The sequence below is a fragment of the Myotis brandtii genome, unplaced genomic scaffold (assembly GCF_000412655.1).
Source record: "Myotis brandtii unplaced genomic scaffold, ASM41265v1 scaffold241, whole genome shotgun sequence".
NCBI classification, from domain to species: domain Eukaryota; kingdom Metazoa; phylum Chordata; class Mammalia; order Chiroptera; family Vespertilionidae; genus Myotis; species Myotis brandtii.
In genome coordinates this window covers 257,015-270,484 of record NW_005359102.1, presented here as the reverse complement: position 1 = coordinate 270,484, position 13,470 = coordinate 257,015, and the positions used below count along the sequence as shown (strand labels likewise).

General features: G+C 38.0%; 1 protein-coding gene across 2 annotated transcripts in view; it reads right to left on the bottom strand.

Moving 5' to 3' along the window:
* Positions 1-13,470, bottom strand: part of ZNF566 (zinc finger protein 566) — a 76,138-nt gene that overhangs the window by 8,960 nt on the left and 53,708 nt on the right. The window contains exons 4-6 of one of the 2 annotated variants that reach the window (XM_014540329.1): positions 12,202-12,275; positions 8,657-8,783; positions 7,906-8,001 (exon numbers count right to left, since the gene is read on the bottom strand). In XM_014540329.1, the coding sequence (XP_014395815.1) occupies positions 7,906-8,001; positions 8,657-8,783; positions 12,202-12,210 (232 nt within the window). In that variant the 5' untranslated portion in view covers positions 12,211-12,275. Of the gene's footprint in view, positions 1-7,905; positions 8,005-8,656; positions 8,784-12,201; positions 12,276-13,470 lie in introns of both variants that reach the window. The other variant, XM_005866975.2, reaches the window with a different exon arrangement.

Here is a 13,470-nt window from a genome sequence, read left to right as displayed (position 1 = left end):
CTCCCACAGGGGGAGCTCTGCTCAGCCACAAGCCAGGCTGACGGCTGCCAGTACAGCAGTGGTGGTGGGAGCCTCTCCCGCCTCCTCAGCAGCACTAAGGATGTCCGACTGCAGCTTAGGCCTGCTCCTGCTGGCAAGTGGACATCATTGGAGGGTTCCCGGGCTGCCAGAGGGATGTCTGACTGCCAGCCTAGGCCCAATCCCCTCGGGAGCGGGCCTAAGCCAGCAGGTGGTCATCCCCCGAGGGGTCCCAGACTGCGAGGGCACAGGCCGGGCTGAGGGACCCCCCCCCCGCCCAGTGCACAAATTTTTGTGCATCGGGCCTCTAGTGAGGGAATAAACAACAACAAAAAAGGTATGAGATCCAGCAGTCAAGGTATACAAAAATACAGAAGAGTGTCAAATGGAATTCAATGACGAGAGGTAAAGGGAATCAATAGGGTGATACTAAGAAAATCCATAGAATGATAATGAAGGAAAATTCTAAAATGACAGCAGACAAACAGAGCATTAGAGGGATGTCTCAGTTCAAGAATACACCAGTTATCTAATGTGTAAGAAGAGTTAGGTTAATAACAGATAAAGAGAAAGCTAAGGACCTCTCAATGAAGACAAGGATTAACGGCATGAAAATTAACAGAGCTGAGCAATGAAAACCATTTACCTAGTTACTAAGTGAACTAAATAATGACTTAATTTTAAAACTGCGATATAATTATATTTGAAAGATGAAGAGCGTGTAAAGTAAGAAAGCGATTATCTTCAAATTCCACAATGAAAAGTCAATCACCACTAAAACTAGAATTTTTGAAAAATTCTCAGAAAGGGTGACCAAAAAAAAAAAAAGTGACAGAGTCTTGGGGCAGGAAAGTTATATAGAAAATAAATGTAAAATTTGAAGGAGAATTCTTAGTAATTAGATGGTTCCTTTCTGTGCTGAGCAGAATTTATGAAGAAAGATTTTAACTATATATATATATATATGTATATATATATCTTGGTAAAATTTCTGAGGTTCAAAGAAAACTCTATAGAACTTAAAACCTAGATGAATCACGTTATATCCAATTCATATGTTTGTGTTTGGCATTGCCCCAACAATTCTCTAAAGGTTTGAATAGTTGCCAGCCTTGAGATAACAGGAGATTTAATAGGGAAATCTGGATTTCCTTAAAAGACTGGATTATCTGGCATTACTGGGCCTGCATTCTCACATGACAGCTGTCCCCTGGACTTAACAAGTGCTTACCCCTTTGAGACAGGGTATATATAGCCTCTCTCTCATTAGCCACTGTCCCTACTACCACATGAATCCTCATGCCAGAGTCAGTTGCCATGTACATCTGCAATATTAATTTCCTTGTTTTCACCTTCATTCCGAGAGTTTTTGCTGGATATAGAATTCTGGTTGAATTCAGTTCTTCTGCACAATAAAATATTATTCCACATTTTTTCTGGCCTACATGGTTGATGAAGCAAAATCTATTCATTCAAATCAGTTTCCCTACAAGTAATGCATTATTTTTCGATAGCTCTTTTAATATTTTTTTTGTCATCCATTTTCAGTAATTTGATTATGATATGTCTGGGCATGAATTCCTTTGGGTTAATCCTGTTTGGGGTTGTTGAGCTTGCTGAATTGATGTATCTTTCACCAATTTTGGTAAAGCATTTTTCAAATAGTTTTTTTTTTTCCAATCCTTAACTTTCTCCTCTCCTTCTGGGACTTTAATAGCAAAAATGTTAAACCTTTGTTATTGTCCCACATGTCCCTTAAGTTGTATTTTTAAAAATTTCTCAATAGTTTTTTTCCTGTTATTCACATTGGCTAATTCTAACCTGCCTCCTAGTTCACTAATTTCTCTCCATTATATCCATTATCCTATCCAGTGAGTGTCTATCCAGTGAGTGTTTTTTAAATTTTTATTTTGGCCATTGTACTTTCAGTTCTAAAGTTTCTATTTGCTTTTTATGTCTTCTTTTAATTGTATTGTTTGGTTTTCTGCTATTGATTTATATGGGTTCTGTATATAGTTTTTAGATATTAAACCCTTATCAGATACTAGAGGCCCAATGCACAAAATTCATGCACTGGACAGGGGGAGGGGTCTCCTCAGGATGGTCTGTGCCCTCTCACATTCCAGGACCTCTCGGGAGATGTCCGACTGCCGGCTTAGGCCAAATCCCCGAGGGATGCGGGATCCCTCTCGCAGTCTGGGATCCCTCATGCAGTCCAGGATCCCTCATTCCTTATCACCCGCTTGCTCACTGCTCCTTACTACTTAGCTCACTGCTCCTTAGCACTGCCGTGGAGGTGGGAGAGGCTCCCACCACTGCCGCTTCACTTGCCTGTAAGCCTGGAGGCTCCCACCACTGCCGCTTCACTTGCCAGCTGTAAGCCTGGCTTCTGGCTGAGCGGCACTCCCCCTGTGGGAGCGCACTGACCACCAGGGGGCAGCTCCTGCATTGAGCATCTGCCCCCTGGTGGTCAGTGCACATCACAGTGACCGGTCATTCCACCTGTCATTCCGCCATTTGGTCAATTTGCATATTAGGATTTTATTATATAGGATATGATTTGCAAATATTTTCTCCTATTCCATAGGTTACCTTTTTATTTTCTTCCTTTGCTGTGCAGTTTTTTAGTTTCTTTTTAGTCCCACTTGTCTATTTTTGCTTTGGTTGTCTTTGCTTTGATGTCAAATCAAAAAAAATCCAAGGCTGTCAAATAGCCCACACCTATGTTTTCTTCTAGGAGTTTTATGGTTTCAGGTCTTTTGTTCAAGTATCAATCCATTTTGAGTCCATTTTCTATGATGGAAGATAGTGGTCCAGTTTCATTATTTTGCAAGTTTTCCCAACACCATTTATTAAGGAAACTGTCCTTTCCCCATTTTATATTCTTGGCTCCTTTTAATCTGTGTGTGTTTTTATGCCAATACCATACTGTTTTGATTACTATAGTTTTGTAATATACAGATGACTCCTGAACAACACAGGGGTTAGGGATGCTGACCACTGAAAAAGTTTAAAAAATCTGCAAAGTATTTAAGTCAACCTTTATCAATGTGAATTCCCAACCATGGTTCAGAAATACTGTTGAACCTTGAACAATGTGGGTTTGAACTGCATGGGTGCACTTAAATGTTTAAGTGGCCCCACACAATTCAAACCCATTGTTCAAAAGTCCACTCTAGCTTAAAATCAGGAAGTAAGATACCCCCAGATGCCTCTTCTTTCTCAAAAATGCTTTGGCTATTCAGGGTCTTTTGAGGTTCCACATATATTTTAGGATTGTCAGGAATTTTTTTTTTTTTTTTTTTTTTGGTTAATCCTTACCCAAGAATATTTTTCCATGCATTTTTACAGAGTAAAAGGGAGGGGGAGAGACAGAAGGAGAGAAACATTGATGTGAGACACATGGGTTGATTGCCTCCTGCACATGCCCCCACTGGAGCTGGGGTTCAAGCCTGCAAATGAGGTACGTGCCCTTGACTGGAATCGAACCTGCAACCCTTCAGTTCATGGGCTGACACTGAGCAAACTAGTGAGGGCAGGAGTGTTTCTATTTCTCTCAAAGTTGCCATTGGAATTCTAATAGGGATTGCACTGAATCTGTAGATTGCTTTGGGTAGTATGGACATTTTAACAATACTGATCCCTCCAATCCACGAGCATGGGATCTTTCCATTTCTTTGTGTCTTCTTCAATTGATTTCATCAGTGTCTTATAGTTTTCAGTGGTTATATTTATTCCTAGATATTTTATTTTTTTTGATGCCATTATAAATGAAATTGTTTTGAAATTTCTCTGAGTGTTCACTGTCAGTGTATAGAGACACAACTGATTTTTGAATATTGATTTTGTATCTTGCAATTTTGTTGAACTCATTTATTACTTTTAACAGTTTGGTGTTTTTTTGGCAGGGATTTTAGGGTTTTCTATATGCAGTATCATGCCATTAGCCAATAGAAACAGTTTTACTTCTTTCTTTTCAATTTGGATGTCTTTCATTTCTTTTTCTTGCCTAATTGCTCTGGCTAAGACTTCCAGTACTGTGTTAAATAAAATTGGCAAGAATATTTGTCTTGTTCTTGATCTTAGAGAAAAAGCTTTCAGCTTTTGCTATTGAGTATAATGTTAGCTGTTGGCTTGCCATATATGGCCTTTATTATGTTGAGGCATATTCCCTGTACCCCCACTTTGTTGAGAAATTTTATCATGAGTGGATGTTTTAAAATGTCAACACTTTAAATGAAACTTTAATGTAATTTTAAAGTTTATATAGAAGACTAGAAAGAAAATTATAACTACATACTTCTGAAGAAAAAGGTGGAGGGATCTGTCTTACAAAGATCAGAATCTATACTAATAAAAGGGTAATATGCTAATTAGACCGGGAGACCTTCTGGACATCCTTCTGGACAAAGCCACGGTGGCGGGGGCCAAGGCTGAGGCAGTTAGGGGCTTTCAGGCTGACGGGGAGCAGATAGGGGGCTATCAGGCTGGCAGGGGAGGGCAGTTTGGGGATAATCAGATGCAGGGGGGCAGTTAGGGGGCAACAAGGCCGGCATGGGGGCAGTTAGGGGGTGACCAAGCTGGCAGGGGGGGAGTTAGGGGGCAACCAGGCCGGCAGAGGGCCAGTTAGGGGGCAACCAGGCCGGCAGTGGGCCAGTTAGGGGGCAACCAGGCCAGCAGGGGGGCAGTTAGGGGGCGACCAGGCCGGCAGGGAGGCAGTTAGGGGGCGATCAGGCCAGCAAGCAGAGGCAGTTTGGGGCAATCAGGCAGGAAGGTAGGCAGGCAGGCGAATGGTTAGGAGCCAGTGGTCCCGGATTGAAGATGGGGCAGGCCAGGCTGAGGGACCCGCCCCCCCCCCCATGCACAAATTTCATGCACTAAGCCTCTAGTGTTTTATAAAAGCAAGAGTAGCCTGGCCAGCATGGTTCAGTGGTTGAGCATCAATCTGTGGGCCAGGAGGTCATTCGATTCCTGGTCAGGGCACATGCCTGAGTTGCATGCTCAATCCCCAGTGTGGGGAGTGCAGTAGGCAGCCAATCGATGATTCCCTCTCATCATTAATGTTTCTATCTCCCTCTCCCTCTCCCTTCCTCTCTGAAATCAATAAAAAAAATATATAAAATATTAAAAGCAAGAATAATTAGGAAAGGAATAGATAAAAAAAGCCAACAGAACAAGAGAGAACTATGTAAACAAAGACTTTTAATATATGACAGAAGAAACATGTGGATCAGTGGAAAACTTTTATTGATTGGGGCCTAGATAATTTGTTTTCTATATGGGAACCAATTACAACTGGTCTCTATTTCACACCTTTCATAAAAATCATTTCTAGTTACATTAACAGGACTTTAATACGCAAGTCAAAATATGAAAAACAGGAGAAAATTGGGCTAGGGAAAGGTTTCTTTTTTTTTTTTTTTTTTTAAGATTAAAGCTCAACCACTGAACCATGCTGGCTGGGCAGGAAAGGTTTCTTATGACCCCCAAAGATGTGACACATATAAGAAAAAAGTAGAATGTTTTTTATAAATTATATTTAATTGAACTACTAAATATGTAATTTAAGCATACTAACACAGGGAATTACTATTAATCAAAAGATATAATAAAGTAAATAAAGAAGTTACAACTGGAAAAGATGTCTATAAAACATGTTACTGACCAAAAATTAGTATCTAGAAAAATATATAAGAAATTCCTACAAATCATTTAAAACAGTGAAATAAGATTTTATACTCATCATTCAGATTGTTAAGAAAATGAAAAAAATCTTATAATATCAATTATAGGGAGAGAAAGTGATACAAACACTTGAAAAATAGCTTGGTATTACCTAGTAAAGCTGAATAAGTATGTAGGTCAAGAGCCAGAAATTATATTCCTAGGTGTATTTCCTAGCAAATCTCTTACACATGCAAATCTAGAGATTTACATGTTATCTTATAATTTTATGCTAATTATAAGTTATATATACCCCATTGTATATATAAGTACATTTTACAAATAACTATTTTTTTTTAAATAAAAAACTTAATGGGAAGGTTGAAGAGCCAAAAGCTCATAGCTAACATTTACATTAGTGAATTAACACAAATCAAGCCATGAAATTCTATGTTAAAACAGTATAAATGGAAAAACAGATGAAGAGTTAAATACATTGGAGATGATCCAGATGTTCTAATGTCTATTTAACAAGAGCTTAAGAGAGAAAAGAGGAAACGGTAGCAAGGTACTATTTGAAGAGATGACTGCCAAGGACTTCCTATCACCAAAAAAGATGAGTCCTCAGATTGAAAAATACATCAGAAGTACTGCTGTACTTCTTCAGGTCTTTACATAAATGTCACCTTAATGGAAAATGTAACATTATTTTATCATGTCACATAAAATAGCACCCTCTAACCCAGTGGTTCTCAACCTTCTGGCCCTTTAAATACAGTTCCTCATGTTGTGACCCAACCATAAAATTATTTTCGTTGCTACTTCATAACTGTAATGTTGCTACTGTTATGAATCATAATGTAAATATCTGATATGCAGGATGGTCTGAGGCGACCCCTGTGAAAGGGTCGTTCGACCGCCAAAGGGGTCGCGACCCACAGGTTGAGAACCATTGCCTAAGCCCTCTCTCCATGGGGTCGCGACCCACAGGTTGAGAACCGTTGCCTAAGCCCTCTCTCCACTTTTCTTTTTAGTACCTACTATTACCTGATATATATTTATTTACTGTGTATCTATCCCTACATTGGAGGGTAAGCTCTGAGAATAAAGTTTTTTTATGTTCTATTAACTACTGTACTAGTAACATCAGAGTTAAGAATAGTTCTCGATAAACATATATTGATGATATGCTGTCCTCTTTTCCTCCTTCATACCAAATCTCTTTATCTTTGCCAGCTCTAAGTTCTCAATGGAGGCACAAACCCTTTATTTGCAATATTCTATTTAAAGTCAATGACATGCATGCTTAAATCTCCTTCTATGACCCAGCCAGTGTGGCTCAGCAGTTGAACATTGACCAAGAGGTCATGGGTTCGATTCCCAGTCAGGGCACATGCCTGGATTGCAGGCTCAATCCCTAGAGGGGCGTGCAGGAGGCAGGCAGCTAATCGATGATGTTTCTCTCTCATCAATGTTTCTATGTCTCAATCCCACTCCCTTCCTCTCTCTCTAAAAAAAAAGAAAAAAAATCAATAAAAACATTACAAAAAATACGGAAAAACTTAAAAAAAAAAACTCCTTCTATGATTTGTATGTGTATCAACTCTTCTACATTTTTACTCTCACTTTCTTCTGAGCTCCCTTTTAACCGCTCCTATGGTGGTTCTACTTTGTAGAAGTTACATGTAAAAACATGTTCTAGTACTCCTACTAAGTTATAAATTTTATAACTTCTTAGTCCTTTTTTAATTATCTCCAGCACCTAGAAGAGTAAATTAGAAAATCAGTAAATGTTCATTAAAAGTATGACTGAATCAATGAGTATAGGAACTACTGTATCTAAAAAATTCTAAAGAAAATAAGTCTTTGGTAATGTAGAAAAGAATATATTTCAGGAAACAGTGATGCTTTTTTTAAAGGCTAATACAAAAGAGATTGAGAAGATGATAAGAAACTAGATCCAAAATATGGATAGGAAGAAATATCATTAGAGAAGGTAGAAGAGGGCAATAGCTGGTTAAAATTAGGAGAGAAGTGTAAGAGGAAAAAAAACAGGCAATGTGTTAAGAAAGGGGAAAAGGTAAGGTCACTTGAAAGTCATGCTGAAAAGGCTTACTTTTGCACAACAGGCTTAAAGCTTTTATGGGAAACTTCCCAGAGAGCATCTCAAAGGTGTAGCCTCTCCATTGACTAACTGGGTCATTACTGTCATGCCTCACTTACCTGGATATTGGCTTCCTGTTACTTCTCTGTCAACCAAACAGGGTTCCTTCCCCTGCTCCAAGAAGGAGATCACATCTGGTTTAGAAATAGAATGTCCTGCTTACAAAAGAAGTAATGAGACATGTTTATGATAAGAATGTCCCAGAATTCAAATCCAGTTCCTTCATTAAGAAAGAATTAGCCAAAACCGGTTTGGCTCAGTGGATAGAGCGTCGGCCTGCGGACTGAAGGGTCCTGGGTTCGATTCCGGTCAGGGGCATGTACCTTGGTTGCGGGCACATGCCCAGTGGGAGATGTGCAGGAGGCAGCTGATCGATGTTTCTCTCTCATCAATGTTTCTAACTCTCTATCTCTCTCCCTTCCTCTCTGCAAAAAATCAATAAAATATATTTAAAAAAAAAAAAGAATTAAAGACCCCAGCTGGTATGGCTCAGTGGTTGAGCATTGATCTATGAACCAGGAGGTCATAGTTCAATTTCCGGTCCAGGCATATGCCCGGGTTACGGGCTCGGTCCCCAGTGTGGGGCATGTGGGAGGCAGCCAATTAATGATTCTCATCATTGATGTTTCTCTCTCTCTCTCTTCCTCTCTGAAATCAATAAAAACATATTTAAAATAAAAATAAAAACATTCCTCTGGGAACTGAATTAGAAATCTAACTGGTTACTTGAAAGGTAGGTGAGTATTTCACCCTGGAGGAAGCAGACCTTCTGAGGGCAGAATCTGAATTAATATGGACAGATGTCCTTACCCATTGAAACCAGGTTGTTGTAATTCTCCAACATCACATCTCTGTATAAATTTCTCTGATCATCATTCAGGCATTCCCACTCCTCCTGAGAGAAGTCTATGGACACATCACTGAACATCACTGACTCCTGGAACAACAATCATGCATATGACTTGATTAATTTAAAAAATGTTTTTGTGAAGCCAAGAGAAGAAAATAAATAAAGGTAGAAGTGAAAAATAGCAAGCATATAGAGAAGGGCTGAATGTCTGGGATGCAAGTAGAGGACTGTAAACAAATAAGCATGACTGAACCAATGAGTTTCCATGTCATTATGTTTCCTCCAGACAAAACTGCCTGTGTATACTGGGATACTTCCACTATGTACATAAGTCTGGGAAGGTATGGTCTACTAAGAGAAGTTTCCTGATTAAATGAATTGGTATGTACAAATGCCTAACACAATACTTGTAATTCAAAACAAATGTACTTCTTTCTCTTTCCTCTTTTTCCAATTGCTAAAAGTAAAATTTAAGAAGAAGGAAGAAAGAGAAGACATTAAAGCATCCAGAGAAGAGTAGATCATATAAAAGACATCAAGAATCAGAGAGGCAATGGGTTCTTTACAACACTATCTATATATATATAAAAGCCTAATATGCAAAGTGCCCCCTCAGGAGTTCAATGGGAGACCCCTATGATGTGCACTGACCACAAGGGGGTGGCATGGAATGAAGGAAGGCCCTGGCCAGCAGCCAGAAGGAAGGCCCCAATCAGCCCTGATCACTGGCCAGGCCTAGGGACCCTACCCATGCACAAATTTTGTGCACCGGGCCTCTAGTTAAAAATAAGAAATAAGAAAAAGTCTTCAATATTCTTATGGAAAAAAGAAATTCTGAGCAATAATTCTATAATCAAACTATCATCCTATTGTAAGGGCTGCAAAAAAGACATTTCTAGACATAAAAGGACACAAGCACAATTTCTTAGGAAACTCCAGATGATGTGCTCCACCAAAATGGGGGAGTAAACCAGAAAAGAGGAAGACATGAGATTCAAGAAACAGGTAAATTAGCACAGGAAAACAGTGAAGGACATCCCAGGAAACAGAAGAACAAAGGGAAGTCTTGAGGAAATTGCAGCAGGTCTAGAGAGTAACCAGACTAGCTAGGAGCAGGATTAAAAAGGGAATGGAGATGAAAGTCTCCACATTCAAAAGAAATTATGTGTTTGATCAGATGAAAAACATATTAATTGGCATGTGACAGTGATTCTGGAGACTTTGGATAAAAATAAACGGTTAGCCCTAGCTGGTTTGTCTCAGTGGATAGAATGTTGGCCTGCGGACTGAAGGGTCCATGGTTCGATTCTGGTCAAGGGCACATGCCCAGGTTGTGGGCTCGATCCCCAGTGGGGGACATGCAGGAGGCAGCCAATCAATGATTCTCTCTCATCATTGATGTTTCTCTCTCTCTCTCTCTTTCTCCTTTCCTCTCTGAAATCAACAAAAATAAAAAAATAAAATTTTAAATACATGGATAATTAAGCAAATGTGAGGAAAAAAATTAACCTCAGGAAAAATAAAAAGTTGTAATAGAATAAAGCTGAGCTAGCTCAGCAGTGAGTGATACTTACATACTAATATCCCATACACTATTGATGTAACCAAAAAATTGTAATATAATTAATAACAGAATCAGAGTAAATTAAGGGAGCAATATGGGAGTACAATGTCCTCTCCAGTCTGCAGTAAGTCAAGAGATAATGAGTAAAATTGATTCATCAAAAAATAGCAATTCAACCACATGCAAGAGTTGAAGGGGAAAGGAAGTTGGGGGGCTAAGTGAAAAAGATGAAGGGATTTAGAAGTACAAACTGGCAATTACAAAAGTCATGGCGATGTAAAATACAATTTAGAGAATACAGTCAATAATACTATAATAACTATGTATGGTGCCAGGCAGGTAGTTGAAGTATCATGGGGAATCACTTTGTAAATTAAATGATTGTCTAACTACTATGCTGTATACCTAAATCTAATATAAAATAATATTAAAAATCAACTGTAACTTAAAATTAAATTAAAAAAGAGGGTTGAGGGCAGCCACCTTTTAGGAGTGAAACTGGTGATAAGACTGTAATAGTACTACTTCACTTGTACACAAGTATACAATGACTTTTAAAAATACTTTATCTTAGAAAATTTAATTTGCATATAGTTCAAGACTGAACCATTCTAATGTCACAATATTATATAATAAGAGCTATTCCTTGTTACAACAAATTCTCTTCATAAGCATGTTTTTCACTGAATAATATTCTATAATATGGCTATAAATGATAACTTTTTTTTTTGCTTTCAGATATTGAGGCTACAGGTGATCTTTAGAGATCTTCCCAACATTAGCCCAATCTTATAACCACACCCATTGTTCAACTGGAAATTCCCTTTATTCCTGAGCTACACAAAACAGATGGAGGAGATCATTCCATTATTAAGACTGAAATCAAACAAACTCTTATTTCACATATTTTTTCATTGGAAAACCTAAGTCTGCAGAGATGTTCCGGACTTTTCCCTATGAGGTGTCCTTACTTAATTATTTTACCCTATTAAATCACTAAAAAAATTAGATTCATTAACAAATTAATCTAGATTTCTGGTAGATGTCTAAGATAGAAGGTACTAAAGTACTTACAAAATGAGTCTGTAAACATTGTTTAAAACAAGGGAGGCCCTAGCTGGTTTGGCTCAATGGATAGAGTGTTGGCCTGCAGATTGTAGGGTCCCTGGGTTCGATTCCAGTCAAGGTCATGTGCCTGGGTTGCAGGCTTGATCCCCTGTGGGGGGTGTGCAGGAGTCAGCCAATCAATAATTCTCTCTCATCATTGATGTTCCTTTCTATCTCTCCCTCTCCCTTCCTCTCTGAAATCAATAAAAAAAATTTTTAAAATTAAAATTAAAAAAAAGAAGGGAGAACTGGTTGTGTGTAGGGGCAATGGTTTGTGTAGGAGAAAATTGGGGTCAGTTTCCTGAATAGGGATACGTTAACCAGTGCAAAATTTTATTTTCCAAACTTGGTCTCAGTCAGACCATTTTTCATTGTGTAATTCACAATCTCTTTGTGCAAACAAGTAATCTTTCTTGATGAATTCCTGATAAATTTTAGCCTGATTGACACCTCTTCAGAGAAACTTGTTATCCAACCACTTGACACTCTAACAGTTATCTGCAAGAGTGTAAAGAAAGATCTTTAACTAGACATTCTTTTCTTTTTTCCAAAAATGATTATTGAAACACTTCTTTTTTCTATAACTATCTCCACAGAGAAATATTTGAATTGGCTTATTAGAGACCTTTTTCTTCAAAGCAAAGGTAAGAGAACTTTGTAATTGTTTCTAACTAAACGGTCTGAAAGTTCTTTTTTTTTTTGTCTTTTTAACCATCAGAAAGCATCATGATGAGGAAAGCAAATGTTTACATATACTAGGGATAAAAATGGCTCCATTTGAGCAAACAAAACAACACAAAGAAACCCACACAAACAACCCACATAGCATCTCACCTGAGCCATGGCTTTGATATTTGCAGAAAAGGACCAGTTGTCCTCTGAACTCCTCTTTTGGAAAAAGACCAGAGCTGGGGGAAGCAAAAGAAGCTACATAAGATCTCACTTGCCTTATAGCTCCAAAAATGATCATTTCCCCTCTGTTCACTCCACACAAACACTTGAGGGGTTATCAGTGAGAAAAACAGGAAAGTATTTAATTATCCCCAACTTCAGAAACCTCATGCTTTTGACTAGACCAGGATAGATTTGAATAACCTGATATGGCTTGGAGAATATATGTACACCTACACCCAAAGATGTAATTTTTTTACATAAATTGTAGCATATTATACTTAGCCAAATTATACATCATTAAATGGATATATTTTACTTAACCAATCTGCTGCTGATGATCATTTGGGTTTGTACATATCATTTTACCAACATATGAATTTTGAATGATTAATTCCTAAAAGTTGATTATAATCATTTTGGTTTGGATATACATTGGTCAAATCAGGTTTCAATGATCCTGGATTATACAATCAGGTCCCAAGTCCTGAGTAAGAAACAGTTGATTCATATGTAATACTCTTTGTAATACTTTAAGCAATAAAACAATTTTTTTAAAAAAAGAAAGAAACAGTGGATTGATAAACCAGATCCTCTAATCCTGCCTTAAGTCTTGCCTTAAGATAACTAAAATCCAGAAAAGCAAACAAAGTAATATTACTGAAACTTTAGCAGGATGTTAAAATTAGCAAAGCAATAAGAAAGAATTACGAGTATAGAAATTATGTAGAAATTAACCTTATCACTGATGCTTTAGAATAGCTTTTGACATTACATAAATGAAGCAATAATTTTTAAAATCACGTATATTTTATGTACTTAACATGTTTAAAATGTCCAAAAGAATGGTTATACTAGCCAGATCAGTGTGGCTCATTGGTTGAGTGTCGACCTATAAACCAAGAGGTTACAGTTCCATTCCCGGTCCAGGGCACCTGATGGGGTTGCAGGTTCGATCCCCAGTGCAGGAGGCAACCAGTCAATGATTTTCTCATCATTGATGTTTCTATCCCTCTCTCTTTCTCCCTCTCTGAATCAATAAAAATATATTATTAAAAAAGAATAGTTATACAAATAGAAGGCTAAATTATTTAAGAAGAGCAACTGCTTTGTGATCTATGTTTAAACATTTAAGAAAAAAACTTTCTTGCTTATTAGATACTAGAGGCCAGGTGCACAAAAATTTGTACCCTCGGGGGGGGGGGTCCCTCA